Here is a 22,093-nt window from a genome sequence, read left to right on the forward strand (position 1 = left end):
TATTATGTACCGCGTTGAGCATGAACATTATATCGGGATCTTGTTTAATGCAAGACGGTTATTCATTCAAGTCCGAGAATAATGGTTGTTCTATCTTTATGAATAATATCTTTTATGGTCGAGCACCTGAAAAGAATGGCTTATTTACGTTAGATCTCGATAGTAGTGATACACATATACATAACATTGATGCTAAGCGAATTAAATTGAATGATAATTCTACTTATATGTGGCATTGTCGTCTTGGTCATATTGGAGTGAAACGCATGAAGAAACTCCATACCGATGGATTACTTGAATCACTTGACTTTGAGTCACTTGATAGATGCGAAGCATGTCTGATGGGAAAAATGACTAAGACTCCATTCTCGGGTATGATGGAGCGAGCTACTAACTTATTGGAAATCATACATACAGATGTGTGTGGACCAATGAGTGTAGCATCGCGCGGTGGTTATCGTTATGTTCTAACCTTCACAGATGATTTGAGTAGATATGGGTATATCTATTTAATGAAACATAAATCCGAAACTTTCGAGAAGTTTAAGGAATTCCAAAGTGAAGTAGAAAATCAACGTAACAAGAAGATTAAATTTCTACGATCCGATCGCGGAGGTGAATATCTGAGTTATGAGTTTGGCATGCATTTAAAGAAATGCGGAATACTTTCACAATTGACACCGCCGGGAACACCACAACGAAACGGTGTGTCCGAACGTCGTAATCGAACTCTCTTAGATATGGTTCGTTCTATGATGTCTCTTACTGATTTGCCGTTATCATTTTGGAGTTATGCATTAGAGACAGCCGCATTCACTTTAAATAGAGCACCATCAAAATCCGTTGAAACGACGCCGTATGAATTATGGTTTAATAAGAAACCTAAGTCGTCGTTCCTAAAAGTTTGGGGTTGCGAAGCCTATGTAAAAAAGTTACAACCGGACAAGCTAGAACCCAAAGCGGAGAAATGCGTCTTCATAGGATACCCTAAGGAAACTATAGGGTACACTTTCTATCACAGATCCGAAGGCAAGATCTTTGTTGCTAAGAACGGAACCTTTCTTGAGAAAGAATTTCTCACTAAAGAAGTGATTTGGAAGAAAAGTAGAACTCGATGAGATTGAAGAATCTCTACTCGTTGATCGGAGTAGCGCAGATGCGGAAATTGTTCCTGTAACACCTACACCGGCAACGAGAGGAAGCTAATGATAATGATCATGAAACTTCAAATGAGACAGACTACTCGAACCTCGCGGATCGACAAGGGATCGTGCCACTCAGATTGGTATGATCCTTGTCTAAATGTCATGATTGTGGATAACAATGATGAAGACCCTGCGACGTATGAAGAAGCGATGATGAGCCCGAGATTCCAACAAATGGCAAGAAGCCATGAAATCCGAAATGGGATCCATGTATGATAACAAAGTATGGACTTTGGTAGACTTACCCGATAGCCGCAAGGCTGTCGAGAATAAATGGATCTTCAAAAGAAAAACAGATGCTCGATGGTAATATTACTCGTCTATAAAGCTCGACTTGTCGCAAAGGGTTTCCGACAAATTCAAGGTGTTGACTACGATGAGACTTTCTCACTCGTAGCGAAGCTAAAATCTGTGAGGATTTTGTTAGCAATAGCTGCATTTTTCGATTATGAGATTTGGCGAGATGGATGTCAAAACGGCGTTCCTTAATGGTGACATTGAGGAAGAGTTGTATATGGTACAACCCAAAGGTTTTATCGATCCTAAAAATGCTGACAAAGTATGCAAACTTCAGCGTTCAATCTATGGACTGAAGCAAGCATCGAGAAGTTGGAACCGACGCTTTGATAAGGTGATCAAAGACTTCGGGTTTATACGAGTGTCATGGAGAGGCCTCGTATTTACAAGAAAGTGAGTGGGAGCTCTGTAGCATTCCCGATATTATATGTAGATGACATATTATTGATTGGGAATGATATAGAACTATTAAGCGATGTAAAGGGTTATTTGAATAATAGTTTTTCAATGAAAGACCTTGGTGAAGCATCATACATATTAGGCATCAAGATTTATAGAGATAGATCAAGACGTCTAATAGGGCTATCACGGAGTACATACCTGGACAAGATTACGAAGAAGTTTAGAATGGACGAAAGTAAGAAAGGATTCTTACCTATGTTACCGGGCAAGGTCTTGAGTAAAACTCAAGGACCGGCTACGGCAGAAGAAAGAGAAAGGATGAGTCGGATCCCTATGCCTCGGCGATAGGCTCTATCATGTATGCCATGCTATGTACAAGACCGGATATAGCACATGCTTCGTTAGTTTGACTAGCGAGATATCAAAGTGATCCGGGAATAGAACATCTGGACAGCGGTCAAGAATATCCTGAAGTACTTGAAAAGAACTAAGGATATGTTTCTTTGTTATGGAGGTGACCAAGAGCTCGTTGTAACAAGTTACACCGATGCAAGTTGGAACAACGATCCCGATGACTCTAAGTCACAATGCGGGTACGTGTTTATATTGAATGGTGCTGCAGATAAGCTGGGCAAGCTCGAAGCGGTGCACGGTGGCGAAATCCTCAACGGAATCGGAGTACATAGCGGTTTCGGAGGCTTCATCGAAGCGGTATGGATGAAGAGGTTCATTGTAGAGCTCGGTGTGGTTCCTAGTGCATTGGACCCACTAGTCATCTACTGTGACAACATGGGTGCCATTGCCAATGCACAAGAACCAAGGTCACACAAGAGGCTGAAGCATATCAAGCTGCGTTACCACTCGATTCGCGAGTACATCGAAGATGGAGAAGTAAAGATTTGCAAAGTACACACTGATCTGAATGTAGCAGATCCGTTGACTAAAGCTCTCCCTAGGGCAAAGCATGACCAACACCGGAATGCCATGGGTGTTAGGTACCTTACAATGTAATCTAGATTATTGACTCTAGTGCAAGTGGGAGATCTGTTGGAGATATGCCCAAGAGGCAATAATAAAAGTGGTTATTATATATCTTTATGTTTATGATAAAAGTTTATATACCATGCTATAATTGTATTAACTCGAAACATTGATACATGTGTGATATGTAAACAAACAAAGAGTCCCTAGTAAGCCTCTTAACTAGCTTGTTGATTAATAGATGATTAGTTTCATAATCATGAACATTGGATGTTATTAATAACAAGGTTATATCATTGTATGAATGATGTAATGGACACACCCAATTAAGCGTAGCATAAGATCACGTCATTAAGTTATTTGCTATAAGCTTTCGATACATAGTTACCTAGTCCTTATAACCATGAGATCATGTAAATCACTTATACCGGAAAGGTACTTTGATTACATCAAACGCCACTGCGTAAATGGGTGGTTATAAAGATGGGATTAAGTATCCGGAAAGTATGAGTTGAGGCATATGGATCAATAGTGGGATTTGTCCATCCCGATGACGGATAGATATACTCTGGGCCCTCTCGGTGGAATGTCGTCTAATGTCTTGCAAGCATATGAATAAGTTCATAAGAGACCACATACCACGGTACGAGTAAAGAGTACTTGTCAGGAGACGAGGTTGAACAAGGTATAGTGTGATACCGATGATCAAACCTCGGACAAGTAAAATATCGCGTGACAAAGGGAATTGGTATCATATGTGTATGGTTCATTCGATCACTAAAGTCATTGTTGAATATGTGGGAGCCATTATGGATCTCCAGATCCCGCTATTGGTTATTGGTCGGAGTGAGTACTTAACCATGTCCGCATAGTTCGCGAACCGTAGGGTGACACACTTAAAGTTGGATATTGAAATGGTAGTACTTGAATATGGAATGAAGTTGGAATATTTGTTCGGAGTCCCGGATGGGATCCCGGACATCACGAGGAGTTCCGGAATGGTCCGGAGAATAAGATTCATATATAGGATGTCATTTTATGTGAATAAAATGATGCGGAAGGTTCTATGGAAGGTTCTAGAAGGTTCTAGAAAAGTCCGGAAGAAACCACCAAGGAAGGTGGAGTCCACATGGGACTCCACCTCCATGGCCGGCCAACCCTAGTGGGGGAGGAGTCCCAAGTGGACTCCCCCTTAGGGGCCGGCCACCCCCCCTATGGAAGGTGGAAATCCCACCTTTGGGTGGGAGTCCTAGTTGGGCTAGGTTTCACCACCATATGGAAGGTTTTTGGTTCGGGTCTTATTCGAAGACTTGGAGACCAACTCTTGGGGATCCACCTATATAATGAGGGGCCAAGGGAGGGGGCCGGCAAACCCCAAGACCACAAGCTGGCCGCCCCCCATAGAGTGGCCGGCCACCCCCTCCCAAACCCTAGCCAAGCTCCTCTCCTCCATATTGCCCGCATAGCTTAGCGAAGCTCCGCCGGACTTCTTCACCGCCACCGACACCACGCCGTCGTGCTGTCGGATTCAAGAGGAGCTACTACTTCCGCTGCCCGCTGGAACGGGGAGGTGGACGTCGTCTTCATCAACAACCGAACGTGTGACCGAGTACGGAGGTGCTGCCCGTTCGTGGCGCCGGAACCGATCGTGATCAAGATCTTCTACGCGCTTTTGCAAGCGGCAAGTGAACGTCTACCGCAGCAACAAGAGCCTCCTCTTGTAGGCTTTGGAATCTCTTCAAGGGTGAGTCTCGATAATCCCCTCGTTGCTACCGTCTTCTAGATTGCATCTTGGCTTGGATTGCGTGTTCGCCGTAGGAAAATTTTTGTTTTCTATGCAACGTTGTCCTACAGAAACAGGTCGCCAAGGGTGGGCCTCTGGGCCGACTCGCCTTGGGCGCCCTGGCCCGGCGCTGAAGGAGGCACAGCAGAAGAAGACGCCCCCGCGGGAGGCGGCGAAGCCGCAGGCGGCGTAGCCACGGGCGGCACAACGACAACAGGCGGCGTGCGTGCACGTGTCGAAGGCGGCGGCGTCGGCTCCCTCTGCCGGCGGAACGGCGGCGCAACACGCGCAGCCGGCCCAGAGCTGCCGCCCTGGGTGAACTTGATGGCGGCCCTAGCCGAACAAACAAAGGAAGATAAGTGCAAGGCAAGGAAAGAAAAGGAATCAAACAACAAAGAAAGCGAAAAGGACTCACCCGGCCATCTCCGGGACCTTCTTGGGCCCTTGGCGTTGTCTCTTGGCCTGGCCCTCCAGCCTGGCCGTGCTCCCGCCGGCGGCCCGCTTCTTCTTCGGCGCGGAAGTCGCCGAGGCGGCAGGCGGCCTCGTGCGCAAAGGCACCGCCCGGATCGGTCCCGGCCCCGTGGTGGACGTAGCCGGCTCCGCCTCCTCCTCCTCCAACTGCTCCGGCGAAGGCGGCGGGTTGTGCTCCCCTTGGCCGCCCTGGTCAGGCACCGCCAGCAAGTCGTCATCACCGGCTTGGTCGCCGGCCGGGTCGTCGGCTTGGTCAGCCGGATCCACTAGATCCGCCGTCCAGATCTTGTGCGCCAAGTCGCCGTCTTCGGTCTCTTGGCGGGGGAAGATCTAGAAAACAAGAACAGATGAGTAAAAAGCGAGCCACGCAGCCGCAAGCCGAAAGGCACAAGCTAAAAATACAACTTACCCGCTCAGGCGGCGCGGCCCGGTCGTAAGGCGGCAGCCCCCACGCCCAGTCTTCCGGCATGTTGGCCTTGGTGATGTTATTCACCCGGCGAGCGACTTGGGCCTTGGTGAGCGCTATCCTCGACGTCCGGGTCGGATCCAGCCGGCCGGACATAAGCCCGATCTTGTGGACACGGAGCTGGAGCGGGATCACCCGGCGCTCCATGTAGGTGCAGAGGAGGTCCTCGGCGCTCGGCCGGCCCTCATTGACGCACCGCCCCAAGAAATCCCGAGAGGAGGTTGACCTCCGCGTCCGGATCCGCCGACTTGGCGTTGTGGCCCCGCTTGAGCCGGGTGAGTCGGAGGAGCCGGATCGAACTCCGGCAGGTTGATCCGGTCGAAGGCTGGGTTGGCATTCTTCACGTAGAAGAACGTCATCTGCCGGTTCTTCACCGAGTCGACGATCGGTATCTTCGGGAAGAACGAGCCGGCGCGGGGATATATGGAGGCGCAGCCGCAGGTCCTCGAGCGGCCCTCGCTCATCCGCGACTTGAGGTAAAAGAGCCGGCTCCGGATTCGACGTTTGGCCACAAGCCGGCGTAGCCCTCCATAAAAGCCACATAGCAGCTAAGGAGGACGCACGCGTTGGCCGGCAAATGGTGGGGCTGCAGGCCGAAGAAGTCCAAGAATCGGCGGAAGAAGGCCGAAGCCGGCAGACCTAGCCCGCGGTCGAGGTGCGCGCCGAAGACGACGCGCTCACCGGGCTCCGGCTTGGGCGCCACCTCCCCGCCGGGCGCTCGCGTGACCACCTCCCGAGGAATCCGGCGGAGGCGCACCAGCCGCTCGATGTCGTCGTCGTTCATGAGCGAGCCCCTCCAGGACCCGCTGGCGGAGGCCATGGACGAAGAGGAGGAGGAAGAAGACCAATTGAGATCAAAGGGAGAAGAGGAACCACTCCTCACCGGAGGAGAGCGCGGCGGCGATGAGCGCAGCGTCGAGCCGCGAGGCCCCGTGGCGCCGGCTTGGCGTGCGGACGGCTGCCGAACGGCGGAGGACTCCGGCCGCGAAAGGTCACCAAGGTTCGCCAGGAGGTCGCCGGAGAAAGATCGACGGCGTGCGAGAGCGCTCGAGCGAAGAGAACGAGAGAGAGAAGAGGCAGTGGCGCAAGGAAGAAGAAGGGTGCCTCGGTACCGCGCGGGGGGTATTTATAGCCGTCCCGCGCGCCCGTTACGCAGCCACGTGGCGATCGTGGGCCACGATGGGATTAACTCGCGCCGAAACCGCCCCACACGACGCCGGCAGCTACCGGAAACGGTCGCCCCACTTCGCCCACGACCGCGAGAAAATCCGGAAGGGGATAGTGATGTGACCATACGAAACGACCGCGCTGACGAAGCCGTCAGAACGGTCAAGTCGGGCGCGGGACTCGAGGCGGCGGAGTTGCCGTTGCACCCGAGCCGGAGCCGGACGATAAAATCAACCCGGCCCCAGATTCTGGCAACAAGCCGGAAAAAGTGAAAACAACAGGAGCAAAAAAGGCGTCCGGCTGGAGGAAGCCGGACGGGGCGAGCCGGATGAGGGCGCAGCCGGCTGAGTGAAAATTCTCAGCTGGCCCCTCCGGGAGCCGCCCGAAACAAGCAAGAGATGCATAAAGCCAGGGAAACCTGCCTAGGTCCTCCTAGACGTAGGACCTTGCCAGCTTCGGGGGCTAATGTCGGGGGGAAGACCCCGGGTAGGGCAATGGACGCGGAGCGGCCGGCTCGGGGTCGGCCGGCTCGCGGCAAAGGCCGGGCCGAGGAGCAGCCGGCCGGAGCCGTGGCCGGCTGCCTCGGGAGCCGGCTGGTTCTAAGTCCTAGTCGGCCCGGCTGCGGCCTTCAACGCCGTAGCCGGGCCGGCTTCTACAAGCCATATCCGACCGGGGTTTGTACCTCGGACCGACTCGAGGCCGGCGAGTCTTGCCCCGGAAGGAACTCGGGTAGGTGAGCCGGGTTCAAAGGTCCACGCCGACCTCATCTCCCGTAAAGTACGGGGCACCGTAGAGCAGCAGTGCCACGCGCCGGCACAGGCCATCATGGCGTACGTCGAGCCGTACGCGCTGCGCAGCATGATGACGACAACGACGACGACCTCCACGCCGCCGACCCGAGCAGGCGGATGGGACGTGCCACTACGCTCAACGGCTCCCCGGCGTCGGCGCTCGGGAAGGGACGGGAGCCGAAGCCGGCCCATGCTGGCCACTAGACTCTAGGGACTTATATGTAAAGTGCCGGTGCCTATATAAGCCGGGCTACCCCCCTCGTGCGGGGGACGATCGATCAGTTGCCATTCACTAGTCTTAGAGCTGCCCTGAGAGAGAGACCTTCGTCCACCTCGGTGCAGCCGGATACAGCTCAAGGAGCACCACTGTACTGTGTTACACATCATATACACTCATAGCAGGAGTAGAGGTGTTACCTCCATCGGAGGGCCTCGAACCTGGGTACGTCGCCGTGTCGCTCGTGCCCATACCCGCTTCCGGATACCGCCGTGAGACCACTAGGAACCACCTCGATTAGCCACCCTATGGCATATGTCATGACGATACCACGACAGGTGTTTTTGGCAACATGAAGCTAAGGTTGTGGTTTTGTGCAAAAGGAGCGCCAACATCTGGTGTAATATGCTAAAACCTTGTTTAGAGTGGATATTATTAGATACTCTGAACATTCAGAAGCCTCCTCTGCAATTATTGAATTGAGTTGGGAAAAGAAGAGAACAAAGAGCAGATGCAACATTATTTTCATCCAAATTCCATGTCCACATTACACCGTTTCTTTTGTATATACACCGGTCACACCATGTCCATGCAGAATGTGTAAAGGCCTGGACTTTCTTCTTCCTCTTTATCGTTCGATACGTGTTGCATGCGGAATAAAGTTGTTTCAAGCTAACAAGAATAAATAAAGTTGGTCCAATATATCGGGAATATAGTCTTTTGTTTCCAACTACTGCTGTTGCTGCTGATGTTTGGTACAAGATATTCTCCACATTCCGCTTTTATCTTTTTGATTGACAAAGTAGCTGTACTACCAACAAGGTGAAGTATATACTAGAGTCTTTCAAAAGTGGTTTTGTCCTAATCTGTCTACGAAGTTGCATTTCTTTGATCAGACAAACAGTCGTATGTTTGTCCAAATGAAGTCCAGAGAAGAGGCAACTGATTAATTTAGGCACAAAAGTTGGGTTTGTTGCTGGCCAATCTATGCATGATCGGTTCGATTTGGATGTCCAGTCCAAGTATCCAATACAATTGTAGACTCGTACGACGTACTCAGCTAGAAAGATACTCTAACAAGCAATCATGGATCGCCTCTAGGTATTGCACGGTTTTGTCGTGCCCATCGCATTGACATTTCTTTTCAACATCGCACCAACTATCTAGCAATAGCATGTTGTAGGTGGTTGCAGTGCAAGGAATCAAAAGATTGTCTGATTGGGGTATTCAGAAGAGGATGTGTGCTACACCATTTGCCCTCCCTCATGGGCCATCGCTCACCCATGGATCCATCATTTGAGTTATGAATCATGGCCACAGGAAGAAGTTTCTTTCCCTCGCCTTCTTCATTAGCATCCAGGCAGGACCATCGGTCGAGCAGCATCGATCTCACCTCATAAATAAAATGGTTGAGATGGTCTGGAAATTGACCGATCAACCACGATTTAAATGTTGATTGGGCCCTGTTTCGGAAAAAATGTTGCTTCGGTCGTTTTACAGGCAGCATAGTACATGCAGTTTTAGCCTGAAAGTCGATCTGAAACACACATCTTGCTACCAGGAGGTTCCAACCAATAACGAATTCCATGTATCAACCTCACATCCTGCCCAATTAAGTGCCAGTTCCCAAGCCGTAGCTAGCTAGAGAGTAGGTAGAAGTGATGGTTCACACGGCAGGCAAGCCAGGAGGGTCAGCCAATTCCACAGTGCCATATAATGGCCGGTGGCTAAGCTCGACTTGATGCCTAGGAGATGGACAGGGTAACCAAACCAGACAACCAGTTGTAGTGGGCACAAATTTGCATTTGCAGAGTGCGGACCAGGATCGATGTTCATGCACAGGATAAGAACGTGATGCATCATGCAGATTGCTATTGGACCTGTTAGAGTGATGATGGATATACGAGCCTGGACAGTTCACAGGTGAGTGTTGTTGTATGCGGTGGCCGATCATTACATGCGGATACAAAAAGTAATATGGCATGAACTGCTACCTGAAGATGCTAGGCAGCGGCTTGCTAATTACAGCTCTCATCTGCCGGTCCTGGAGCTTATTTTCAAATGGAACTGCAATGGTTTTCTCTCAAAAAAGTAACAATTTCTTACCTAATACGATCTCAACACACACACGCACATGCAAAGCAGAAATGGGAACCCAAGATTAAAAGTTTAAATCTCAACCAGAAACAGGCGCCAACACACAAGTACACAACATCCGTGCTTGCTTGGAAGGCTTAAAAGCAAAGAAACCCAAGATTAACAGACAGGGGAAGAACTAATCATTAATCCAAGCAATCACTTTGTCTTTCATGAAGGTTGACTAATGTCTACACTGATTAGATAAAAGAAGGTAGGTTGGGATGGAACGGTGCATACAAAATAGAAGAGCATATGGCACACACCACGTTTCTGCAACTCAGCCACCAGAATGTAATCCGATACCTGTGGACGAACAAATTCTAATTAATTAATCAAAACTAATTTGTACATTCATTAGTGGAGAAGTTGTTAAAAGTTAAATCTCACAGTTTGGCTCAAGACAGTAAACATTAACTTCACCACTATTGTGGAAATTGTGTCAAAATATGGTAAATCTAGTGATGCCATTTTTATCATGTGTTTAATAAATAAGTGTTAAACATCTAATGTGATTAAGCGACCAAAATTGAAGGAAATAGACCTGCCCACAAAGTATAGGACTATAGGTACATGTAGTTTGGACTAGACAAATTATGTTACTCCCTCCGATTCATATTATTTGCCGCTAGCATGGATGTATCTAGAATTAAAATGTGTCTAGATACATCTATATTAGAGACAACTATTATGGATCAGAGGGAGTAGTAGATAGTGCCATTACATATGCCAGTTAGATATGATATGCTACCAGAAAGATAAATAGTAATAGAAATCTTAATGAATGCATACTCTTTGAGTATTGTGGCAATCATTTGTTCGCTATGTACCGTAATGATCCAAAATAATAAGCAATGTGAAATAGTATAGTTACAAGCATGTTTAAATAAAGGAAATATGAAGCAAATGCTCATGTATTGTTGGTTAATTGACGACTTACATAGAGGCAACATCATATAACCACTAAAAACTAATCAAAGGTATGGAGCAACTGGTAGAAGTAACAAAAAAATCCATGAACACGAAAGAGGATGCATTTCATTGTGCTACCACTTAACATATGCACAAAAAGAGGAACAGTGCTAACTTATTAGTCATCTAGCTAGAGGGAGAAGAAACTGCACTAACATAATGAACCAGGGGAGCACTAAGGAGGAGGTAACTAATAGCAAGGCAGCTGGATGGGCAGGGAAGGCAAGCGGAAGAGCACATCCAATAGAGAGGAGACAGAACATCAGTAAATAAGCGAAGGTGGGTGGGTGAAGGCGTGGACAAGAGACGGACAGCTGCTAATGAAAGCATGAAGTAATGAGGAAGCATGGCCTTGAGAAAACATCCAATATGCAACCTACCATGAAAGCCTGATTCGAGGCGGTGGCAACAGCTAAGAAAAGAGTTTTCGAGAAAATCTTAGGGTTCTCTCTTGCAACTTGGTACTTGAGAAAGGCAGTATAAAGGAAAGCGATACTTATTACTAAAGAACAGTTTAGATACCTTGACATATGCAGAAGATAAGCTTGCTATCTAACCAGATAATCATCTTATGTATGGTGAAAAAGATCAACTCCATCATCTCCAACGCCAACGGCTGTTCTATGCAAGCATAAAGAGTCAAATAACCAATGACATGCCAACGAAAAGCCGAATAGATACGACGAGGCACCAACAAGATATTTAGATAAAATCAAAATTGCAGTTTGGAAAAATAGTTTTATACAAGATTAGGAATAGATAAACAAAAACCATACTTACTGTCAAATTTAATGAATATTCTGAAAACAGTATAAACTGATTGCTGTCGCATAAATGAAGAACATGCACATTCAGACTATTAGTTGGCCAGAAGAGACAAATTATCCAAAATTACTAAGCTCATACCATGCCACATTGGACTAAGTTTAAAAAATCTTACTGATAATCCTAGCAACAAAAGCAATCAAGACTATTCAAATTTAGATTATCTTCAAAAATATTATGCTGAAATAAATCATACTAATAAATCATAGCAACAAACATAATCGAGGCTATTCAGATTTAGATTATCTTCAAATAAATTTAGCCTGAAAAAGGAATGGACTCAATTATTAGTTTTCCTGGTACAAATGGATATGCTACTTGCAGCAGGGACTATCCTGCTAGTGATAAAATGAACAATTATACATTATGGACTTAAAATTAGTAGCAAGATTATCAGAGATAATATTATGATAAATATTTAACAAAAAAGTAGCATTAGCTTCAAGCTTCCAAACATGCCTATTGAGCTACCTACTTGACATTTTAGTTGGTTCGAGCTAGTTGTTCATGTAGTCCTCTTCAACACTTCAACGTCCAACTGTTATGTATGTTATCTTGAGGGAAAAACCAAACCACTGAACAATTCTTATATTTGTAAATGGGCATGAAAGAGTGAAATTTAGTTCAGTATTACGGAAAGAATTTGCCATGCTCATTATCTTATTATTTGATATTCATATAATTAATTGATAAAGACACTTTGCTAGCACTGACTTAAACAAAACAAAACAAATAACAGTAGACAAATTGCAGCTACAATTTGTAACTGGCATTATCTTCTTTTTCTGCCTGTAGCTGCAATTTGTCTACTGTTAGATGCCAGTTACACTTTTCTTCTAAATCATAATCATTACAAACAATGCCAACAAAGAAGAATCGGAATATAAATACTACGGAAACAAAATTCGCTATCAGGCAGAAAAAGAAACGAGTTATATAACACTACTTAAAATTGTTAACTTGACGCGAAAGGATGTGAACCCTCTCAACCAATTATCAGAAACTAACTTGGTTTTGTTACAACAGATATGTGAAGGCATGTTATTACCTGCAGTGTAGACACTTTCGAATGGATGATAATGAGGAATGATGGTGGTTTGAAAAAGCGTCTTGAACTGCAATGACTCAAGATGGACCATAAAGAGGCTGCCACTTGTCCAGAAGAACACCACGTTATTGTTCTCAGCGTACCCTAGTACTAATACCCTCCATATATCCAGGCAAAGTAGCTTGTCCAGTTCAATAGTTCTTCCAAGCATCCATGAATCAACGCCATCACAATCAGTCTTCCTCTTCCATAGTTCAAAACTGAGGCCTGTCTGGAAGAGTAAACCAAGGCCACCACCCTCAGCCCGCATAATCGAGAATTGGTAATACCCCTCTTCAAGCATATGCACTGGCACCTGTATCACACCTAGGCTCTGTTTCTCCAGATCAAACTCAAGAATTCCATTAAAACTCCCAGCAAGAATCCAGTAAAGGGAACCCCCAGCCATCACAGCGGTCTTGCCCGTAAAAACCAGGGTGGGGCAACCACTTCTACCGACCTCGGATGGAAGCCGCGTTGAGATGAGATCACCCCATAAGCCGGTCGCCGACGAGTACACGCGGGCAAGCACTCGTTCGTGCTGCTTGTCGTCGTTGCCATTCACTGCCAAGACCACCTGGAAGTGGGCGCCACCGCCGACGCGAAGCACCGCCCCGTTGATCGTCGTCTTCTCCGCGTGTGTGGCAAGCCCCGGGGGAATGTCGAGGCGGTGCTGGTCGCCGGTGACGGGATCCCACACCAGCATCTGGTTCGGCTTTACGTCGATGGTGAGCACAAGGCCATGGCGGCATCCAAGGGACAGGAACCGGCTGCCGTCGCCGGGCTGCAGGGAGAAGCGGCCAGGCGGAACGCGGTTCGGGGCCTCGAGGGTAGGTATGAAGGAGAGGTGGGCGTCCCTGTTGAAGATCCCGAGGAGTGGAGGGTTGCGGCGGTGGTGGCGGCGGAAGCGGCGGAAGAAGCCGGGGTCCGAGGCGAGGCTGCGCCAGCGCTTGCAGACCAGGGAGGCGCGCGGGAGGGAGGAGGGCTGCGGCGGGAGGCGGAGCAGGATCTCGGAGAGGAGGTCGTCGTCTTCCAGCGGCGTCTTCACCGCCGGCGAACGGGGGCGGCGGCGGAGGCAGCTCATCTCGCCCGACTCACTGGTTTTGTGGAAGACGGTGCGGGATGTGGTGGACTCGAATGGATCTGATGTCTAGAGAAGTGAACACGCCGCCGGCGAGCGGGGACGGCGGCGGCGGCGGCTGGCCGTGGTCTAGCCCTACTCACTGATGCGGGATGAGAACGCTGTGAAGTGAAGTCCAGGCCGTCAAGAGAGTCCCAAAGTAGACGTGGAGAGCCCAAAACTGGGCTGGACACGAAAGCCCACATATGGCTGAAAAGTGTCTGGGCTTTATGGGCTTTATGCGATATTTGTTTTTTGGTGGATTTTTTCTCTAATGGAAGCATTGTCACATGCAGATTTCAACAAGGTACTTGTCACGATTTGGGCGATCTGGACGGCATACCGGAAAGCTATCCACGAGCAGATTTTTCAGAGTCACTTGTCCACTCACATGTTAATTAGAAGCTAGTATTTCTCTGATCCTCAACAGATTATAAAGTGCACACGGTTGCTCAGCCAGCGGTAAGAAGTGCCGGAAGTTGGCTTGCACCACCCCTAGGTTACTGCAAGATCATGGTTGATGGAGTGGTTTCTCGAGCAGGTAATCAAGGTGCAGTTGGTGTAATTTGCCGAAACCATGAAGGCACATATTTGGGGTCAGCAGCAACAGTCTACCATAGTATTTATGATTCATCTGTGCTCGAAACACTGGCATGCAAGGAGGCCCTAACTCTTGCTGAAGATTTGGGTGTGCACGAAATTAGCATCAGCTCATATTGTCAAGGTGTTGTCCATGATATTGCAGAGGGTGCTGCTGGGTCTAATTCATGTGTAGTTAGCTAGAGAGATAAATGAGTACTCACTTAACTTTGGTGCAGTTTGTTTCATCCATGAACGGAGGCAATACATTGCAGAGGCTCACAATTTAGCTTGAGCTTCTACTTCTCCGAAACGCCAAATGTGGCTCTTAAGTTCTCAGAAATTGCAGCGATCCCAATGTCAGTTTCGAACATTATCATTTAATAAAGCGAGACGGTTCATCTAAAAAAAACTAAAAAAAACTGCTTGTAATATTCCTACTACTGTATTTTCTTTCCTTTTCACAGGTTTAAGAACTCATTTAGCTCAGAAAAAGCATTGCATATATTAGTTTTTAGTATTAGACATTTGGATTTTTACAGAGGCCGGGCACTTTGTACGTGCAAGATTGATGCAAAATCTTGTGTTTTGAAGAGGACCAATCTGCTGTGCAGAGGGCATGGATGGTGGCTCAAATATTGACCCCGTTTGCCCACTATGCTTTGGCTAGACGAACTCACGAAGATGGATTTTCACCTCTTCAATCTCAAGTGCAAGAAGCCACAGATAATAGTGTGCGACCCAAAACAGTATACGGAGTAGTTATGAATGAGAAGAAGATCCTGAACATTTTCGTTTAGGTCAGAACACACTTTTTTATTTTGGGGGTGAAAAACTTAGGTCAGAACATAATACATGTGTATTTATCATTATGTCATGTGTGTTATGCACTCCATACTTTTTTCTTTTCAAATTTCCTTAGCACGCACCGAGTGGGCTTTAATGTCCAACCTAGTGCTTGGCCGCCGCCTCGCCTTACGGCCTGCATAGGGATGGCACCCGCAGGGTATGGTTACGGTTATCTTTTTTATCATCGTCACTGTGTCGCCGGCGTTGGTCATACTGACGCCCATAATTATTACTATTAATTGGTAAAAATGATGTTAAGAGATAATGCATTGTATGACTTATATCTAATACCTTCTCTATCTGATGTGACAGGATAAGAAAGGACATGTTTTCTCTACCATTGTATATGCTCTTACAGGTGACAACTACGGTAAGAGATCAAATAATCAATCACCATTCACCAGGCTGGCTCGCTAATTGGTCTCTCCAAATGCGGCAACACATCAATCACAGACATGTAATGATCTCTGAAAATCCGGTACTTTCACGACTACACAGATATGTGCTGGATGTTTTGTTGTCACCGGTAGCCTAATCTTTACTATTATATTGTAGTCTGTACGTTTATAAAATGTTTGATGTCAAACATTCAATAAATCTAAACCGTCTAATCATATAAAACGTCTCCCGCTTGATATCTAGCCATCCATGCAATCTACCGCATCAAAATCTTCTAAGCACAAATAAGTTTCCAAAAACAATATCACAACATTAAATTCACGGGATTGGTACAATCAATCAGGAGCGAATTAATCTGGATACAACGAATTGGTAATAGAAGGAAAACATATACATAAACACAGTAATCACAGGATCTGTGTTACATGGAAAGAAATCCGAGCATTAAAATTGTAGGATCGACACAATCAATCGGGATACAATAAAAATCATGGGATCGCTGGAATTTTAAAAATATGGAAATATTACGTCTTCCTGTTTTTTTTAACAATCAGGTGTGGTAGACCAATCATTACTATTATATTGCAGTCCGTACGTCATAAAAAATGTTTGATGTCAAACATTTAATACGTCTAAACCGTCTAATCATATAAAACGTTTCCCGCTTGATATCTAGCCTTCCATGCAATCTACCCGCATCAAAATCTCCTAAGCACAATAAGTTTCCAAAAACAACGCCACAGCATTAAAATCATGGGATTGGTACAATCAATCAGGAGCGAATTAATCCGGATACAACGAATTGGTTATAGAAGGAAAACATATACACAACTGTAATCACAGGATCCGTGTTACATGGAAAGAAACCTGACCATTAAAATCGTAGGATCGACACAATCATTCGGGATACAATCAAAATCATGGGATCCCTACAGTCACGGGAATTTTAAAAACATGGAAATAATACGTCTCCCTGTTTTTTTTACAATCAGGTGTGGCAGACCAACTCACCTAACATCTCACGCAATCGTTTGCTATCGTGCTCTTTAGGGCATGTACAGTGCTGGGGAAGACTGTCTTCTCTTGTGCCTTCCACGTCAGCAAAAGAAAGCAAGAGAAGGCCAAGAAAACATGAGATTGCATATATGGAACATGGGGGCATGTGAACCCACTTTTTGAAAAGTTTCATTTGTGATCTCAAAACATGTTTTAAAAATCGAAACACAAAATGATTTCTCAGATGATCTCAAATATGTGCCCTCGACATGAGTTTCGTGACGAAAAAACCTTTTATTTTGTCTCGGCAAAAAAGTGAAATTTTGCAGGGCTATATAGCGAAGATATATGTGACGTATTTTGTCTTTTTTAGATTCTGAAATAAAAATGTGGTTTCTCCGCGAAAACTTTCTACGCACACATGGAACATGCGTACGTACCCGGATATTTTTATTTCAGAATTTTTTAACATGCGTACGTACCCGGGACGGCGGTGAGCAGGGCGTCGAGCCCGTCGTCGATGTGGCGCTGCGAGCAGTACATGTACTCGTCGCGCTGGCCATTGCCGGGCGGGCGGGAGGTAATTAAGCACAAGACTTGACGAACTGACCGATGATCCAGAGCTGGAGTGGCAGCAACTGTCCGGACGGCATGAACGGCATGCCGCCGAACCTCGCGTGCGTCCATTGTGTCTCCCGCTCGCCAGCGGCCGCCCAAGCAATCCAGAGCTCCATGGCCTCTCCTCTCCTCTCCTCGCCAAAGTCCAAAGTCATAAGTCACGGCACGCGCTGCCGCTCGCGGTTTTGACCATGCCTTGTACTTATAGACTTATTTTGGAGGGAGAATGTTTCAGTTTTCAGATAATTAAGCACGTAACTGAATCCTCCGGTTCTCCTTGTTCTAATAGTTGCTGCTTTGGACGGATGAGATATGATATCCCACGGATTGCTGAGCTGGCATATGAAAACCAGCTACCGCCCAATAATTTCACCAGTGAGGAGATCAATCTCCCACTTTATTACGGGACGGAATCCTAGTAGTACTGGTCAATCAAGTAATTCCTTGTTTCATGCGTTACCAAAGATGGATAGGCTGGAACTTCCTTATTTTCTGCGCTAACCTATGACCTCCCTAAAATCATGGTATGCTACATCCGGACCTTAATCTGGAATAAAATGTGATTCTACACACGGTTTGTTCAGTTCTTACTCCTCTTGTTCATATGGCTGGAAACTCTACAAAGTGTTTTTAGATTTATAACTATTGCTTTTTCTGATTGTTCTAATAGCGTCAGTTTGTGATGGCTGCTTCTGCATATTTGATATGGTCTCTCCTTATGCCCAAACAAGAACGGCCACTCGAAAAACATATTTGCATGTGTTGGTTAATTAGTTGGAGAAGGTCCATTAGTCATTCATGCGCAATAAATCTTATCTGATAGAAAACATCATACTATTACATTCATACTCACGAGCAGAAAAACAACATGAAGTCAACGTGTGATATTATGCTGCTACCGGCATACTATTATGCTGCTACCGGCATCCTTGGGGAGCCGCTGCCGGCGATCCCCTGTTGTAGCAGGACGCCACGCCAAGAAGTTTCTCCCGGTGAGCTCTCTTTCCTCCTCCATGTAGTCTTGCTAAAATTTCTTTCTCTCGTGTTAAATTGAGCATGTCAGTATAGTAAATAAAAGCTTGTGTATAAAAACCCCGCAAGGGTTGTTTGAGGTGTGATGGAATCGACAGATCGACCTCATCAGCAGCAGCGTAGGGGGCGTATGTGTATGTGTTTGTTTTGGGTGTGTCTTGGTTAGAGGATTGAACAAGGCTTGGGTAATCCAATGCTGATATAAATATATCAGTTTTATTGTTAATTAAATAATCCCATATGGTTGATTCAGATGTTAGATAGTAAGTATTCTTTATTCGTAAATTCAAAATATGGGCTTGGCTGTAGTCAGATGGAGTGGCATGGATTTATTTAACTCGTTTACTACACGTGACATGCATGGTAGGTTGAAGAAATTATTAGTGTACGTACGAGGAGCTGATCAGATGAGCCGGCCAAGGACCTCGCACGGTAGCTAGCCATGGAGATGCATGATCGAGGAAATTAGCGGCGAGACGGCCGGATTAGACGGCCAAATTAAGCAACGATGCAGTAATAAGTAAGTAATGAGCGGCATGGATTTGACGGCGTTGGCTTAATGAAGTAGTACTAGTGAGAGTGAAGAGAGAGAGAATGGGCTGTTGCGTACGTGCGTGCTTTTAGGGAAATTAATTAACGACGACGTGACGTTACTCGATCAGTAGTGTTGTCAGGTGTAGGCTGGCGTGCACGTATAAGTACTATCGAATGGATTAAGCGTGTCCGACCGTTGCCGCGAGTCGCCTCGATCCGCCAAAACGTGAAAAAGCGTGAGTAGTTGGAGGCAGTACGTCAACGCTGGAGGCGCGCGTGAAAAGAAGAAGGACCGATCGAGGCGCGCGTGTGTTGCTGTTCCTCTTGATCGCCTCCGCCAACTGTCGGCTTGTGGACCCCCCCGCGACGACCGTGCGCCAGGCTGGAGGGAGTCAGGCCGGGGGAGCTGCTGCACATGCATGCCCGCCCGTCCAGACTAGGCCAGCATGTACGTGAGCTGGGCAACGGTGCCGGCCGGCGCTGCGGATCAGTAACGGCACGCACGGCTAGGTTATTAGTGTTGACTGGTTTGTTAGATATGAAAAAGAGGAGTCAGTCAGCACAAGTTTGTTGGTCAGGGCTGTTAATTCGCGTGGGCATATTCCACGGATCAGATCGCATGGTATATATATCGCCCAGCTGTGCTCGCTACCCGCGCAGCACACACGGAATGGGTCTACGCAGCCACAACAGCATGGCGCCGCGCGAGCTCGCCGTGCTCTTGCTGCTCCTGGCGGCGCACGCGTCCGCCGCCGGCGTGACGAGCCCGTACCGGCGCAGCCTGCTGATGCTCCCGGACATGCCGCTGGACGCCGACGTCTTCCGCGCGCCGCCGGGCTACAACGCGCCGGAGCAGGTCCACATCACGCAGGGCGACCTCACGGGCCGCGCCATGACCGTCTCCTGGGTGACCACCGAGCGCCCCGGCAGCAACATGGTCCGCTACGGCCTCGCCGCCGACTGCCTCAACTTCGCCGCCCAGGGCACCGTGCGCCGCTACACCTGGGGCGGCGTCTACCGGTCCCCCTACATCCACCACGCCACCCTCAACGGCCTCCACCACGGCACCGTCTACCACTACGCCGTCGGCCACGGCTACACCGTCCGGTCCTTCTCCTTCAAGACACCTCCGAAGCCCGGCCCCGACGTGCCCATCAAGTTCGGCATCATCGGTACGTTGCATTGCCTGTCATCTTATTAATCAAGTAAATCTCTGCCAATATATGGAATCCTAAATGATCTGAAAATGCCTTTTACGTACGTACTTCAGGTGACCTGGGACAGACGTTCAACTCCAACGACACGCTGACGCACTACGAGGCCAGCGGCGGCGGCGACGCCGTGCTCTTCATCGGCGACCTCTCCTACGCCGACAACCACCCGGGCCACGACAACCGGCGGTGGGACTCGTGGGCGCGCTTCGTGGAGCGCAACGTCGCCTACCAGCCATGGATCTGGAGCACGGGCAACCACGAGATCGACTACGCGCCGGAGATCGGCGAGACGGTCCCCTTCAAGCCCTTCACCAACCGCTACCTCACGCCGCACCGGGCTTCCAACAGCACGGAGCCCTTCTGGTACTCGGTCAAGATGGCCTCCGCGCACGTCATCATGCTCTCCTCCTACTCCTCCTACGGCAAGTACACGCCGCAGTGGACGTGGCTGCAGGACGAGCTGGCCCGCGTCGACCGCACCACCACGCCGTGGCTCATCGTCTGCGTGCACTCGCCCTGGTACAACACCAACGACTACCACTACATGGAGGGGGAGACGATGCGGGTGCAGTTCGAGCCGTGGATCGTCGACGCCAAGGTCGACCTCGTCCTCGCCGGACACGTCCACTCGTACGAGCGCAGTCACCGGGTGTCCAACGTGCTCTACGACATCGACAACGGGAAGGCCACGCCGGTGTTCAACGCGTCCGCGCCCGTGTACGTGACCATCGGCGACGGCGGGAACACCGAGGGGCTCGCGGCCAGCTTCCGCTCGCCGCAGCCGGACTACTCGGCGTTCAGGGAGGCGAGCTTCGGGCACGCGACGCTCGACATCAAGAACAGGACGCACGCCTACTACGAGTGGCACCGGAACCAGGACGGCGTCAAGGTCGTCGCCGACAAGGCCTGGTTCACCAACAGATATTACTTGCCCACAGACACCAACTAGCTACACGTAGCCAATATTTACGACTAGTACTGTAGTAATGTTTTGTTGAGAGATTAGAACACGATGAGGTAGATGAAACGAGAGACACATTCGGTAGCCCTTGTTTCGGTTTTAATAATTTTATTACGTACAAAGCTTTTCATGCATGGACTATCAATGATCGATATTTTGTGAGAGCAAGAAATCCAGTCAGTGAAGGTGACCAAAAGGTCGAGATTCAGTACTAGCTGCTGCTGAAGACTTTGCCTCGATCTCACGATCATCTTTCGCTAGCTGCCTTTTTATCCGCTGCTGGCGAATGGCGGTATGATCTGAGGCCATGCAATACATGCAGTCCGTACTACAAACTACTGGACGGCAGCAAATAACTAGCTTAGCTTTTTAAGATTCCTAGCCTTGCTCCTTCAAGATTGTGACTCCGGTGCTTTTCGTTGCCTGAATTTTCATTATGTACAAAAAAAAGATGAAATAATATGCAAACACGAAATAACTTTCTTCCATCAAAGATATCGCTTCTAGAAATTTGCAACTTGGTATTCAGTTTGCCAAAACCGACACCAAAAGTATCACTATTTTGCCAAATATCCTTGGTGTTTAGCCGAAATCATTGGTATTCATATGAATACCTAACAATACCCCTATCGCCGCCCCTGCTTGGAACACTCACAAACAAGAAAATGCATTGGCACGAACCATCAGAACAACAATTGCTAAGCATAAAAAAACTCAAACACTAACTAGTTATATACTTAAGATGGTGATGTAGCCCCGCCTAAGGACGACACTACACCAAGACCAACTAGTCCCCCAAGTGGACCTATGACTCGAGCTCGGTTGAAAGCCCTACATGAAAAGGTGAACTCAATCCTCTCTACGCTCGATCTTGGAACTACTTTGGATGGAATGCTACGTCATGCCGATATACTTTGTGTTATCAGATACGAGCCTCGAGAGAAGGACGTCGCAGGAGACCCGACGCTGGACAAGGAAGAAGGAGAAGAAA

The 22,093-nt window shown here is 47.9% G+C and overlaps 2 protein-coding genes across 3 annotated transcripts; one reads left to right on the plus strand and one right to left on the minus strand.

Moving 5' to 3' along the window:
- Positions 1 to 10,052: 10,052 nt before the first annotated feature.
- Positions 10,053 to 13,884, minus strand: LOC124686305. Of its 2 annotated transcripts, XM_047220275.1 has the most exons (3): positions 12,762 to 13,884; positions 11,411 to 11,504; positions 10,053 to 10,222 (listed from the first exon to the last, which is right to left on the minus strand). In XM_047220275.1, exons 1-2 carry the CDS (start codon positions 13,882 to 13,884, stop codon positions 11,458 to 11,460), a joined length of 1,170 nt encoding a protein of 389 aa, XP_047076231.1. In that variant the 3' UTR covers positions 10,053 to 10,222; positions 11,411 to 11,457. The 2 variants fall into 2 exon arrangements, with proteins under 2 accessions (XP_047076231.1, XP_047076230.1); XM_047220274.1 differs by lacking the exon at positions 10,053 to 10,222 and having other exon boundaries at positions 11,359 to 11,504.
- A 5,713-nt stretch (positions 13,885 to 19,597) lies between these two features.
- Positions 19,598 to 21,090, plus strand: LOC124689583 (purple acid phosphatase 2-like). The gene is made up of 2 exons (XM_047223091.1): positions 19,598 to 20,099; positions 20,198 to 21,090. Exons 1-2 carry the CDS (start codon positions 19,598 to 19,600, stop codon positions 21,088 to 21,090), a joined length of 1,395 nt encoding a protein of 464 aa, XP_047079047.1.
- Positions 21,091 to 22,093: the final 1,003 nt, after the last annotated feature.

The sequence above is a fragment of the Lolium rigidum genome, chromosome 2, assembly GCF_022539505.1.
Source record: "Lolium rigidum isolate FL_2022 chromosome 2, APGP_CSIRO_Lrig_0.1, whole genome shotgun sequence".
Classification (NCBI taxonomy): domain Eukaryota; kingdom Viridiplantae; phylum Streptophyta; class Magnoliopsida; order Poales; family Poaceae; genus Lolium; species Lolium rigidum.

Bases quoted from the DNA above. Each gene is read 5' to 3' on its own strand.
- LOC124686305 (XM_047220275.1), bottom strand. From the start codon at position 13,884: ATGAGCTGCCTCCGCCGCCGCCCCCGTTCGCCGGCGGTGAAGACGCCG. The intron at 11,505-12,761 runs GTAATAACATGC...TGCATAGAACAG, and splicing joins CGAAAGTGTCTACACTGCAG to CCGTTGGCGTTGGAGATGAT.
- LOC124689583 (XM_047223091.1), top strand. From the start codon at position 19,598: ATGGGTCTACGCAGCCACAACAGCATGGCGCCGCGCGAGCTCGCCGTG. The intron at 20,100-20,197 runs GTACGTTGCATT...TACGTACTTCAG, and splicing joins CATCAAGTTCGGCATCATCG to GTGACCTGGGACAGACGTTC.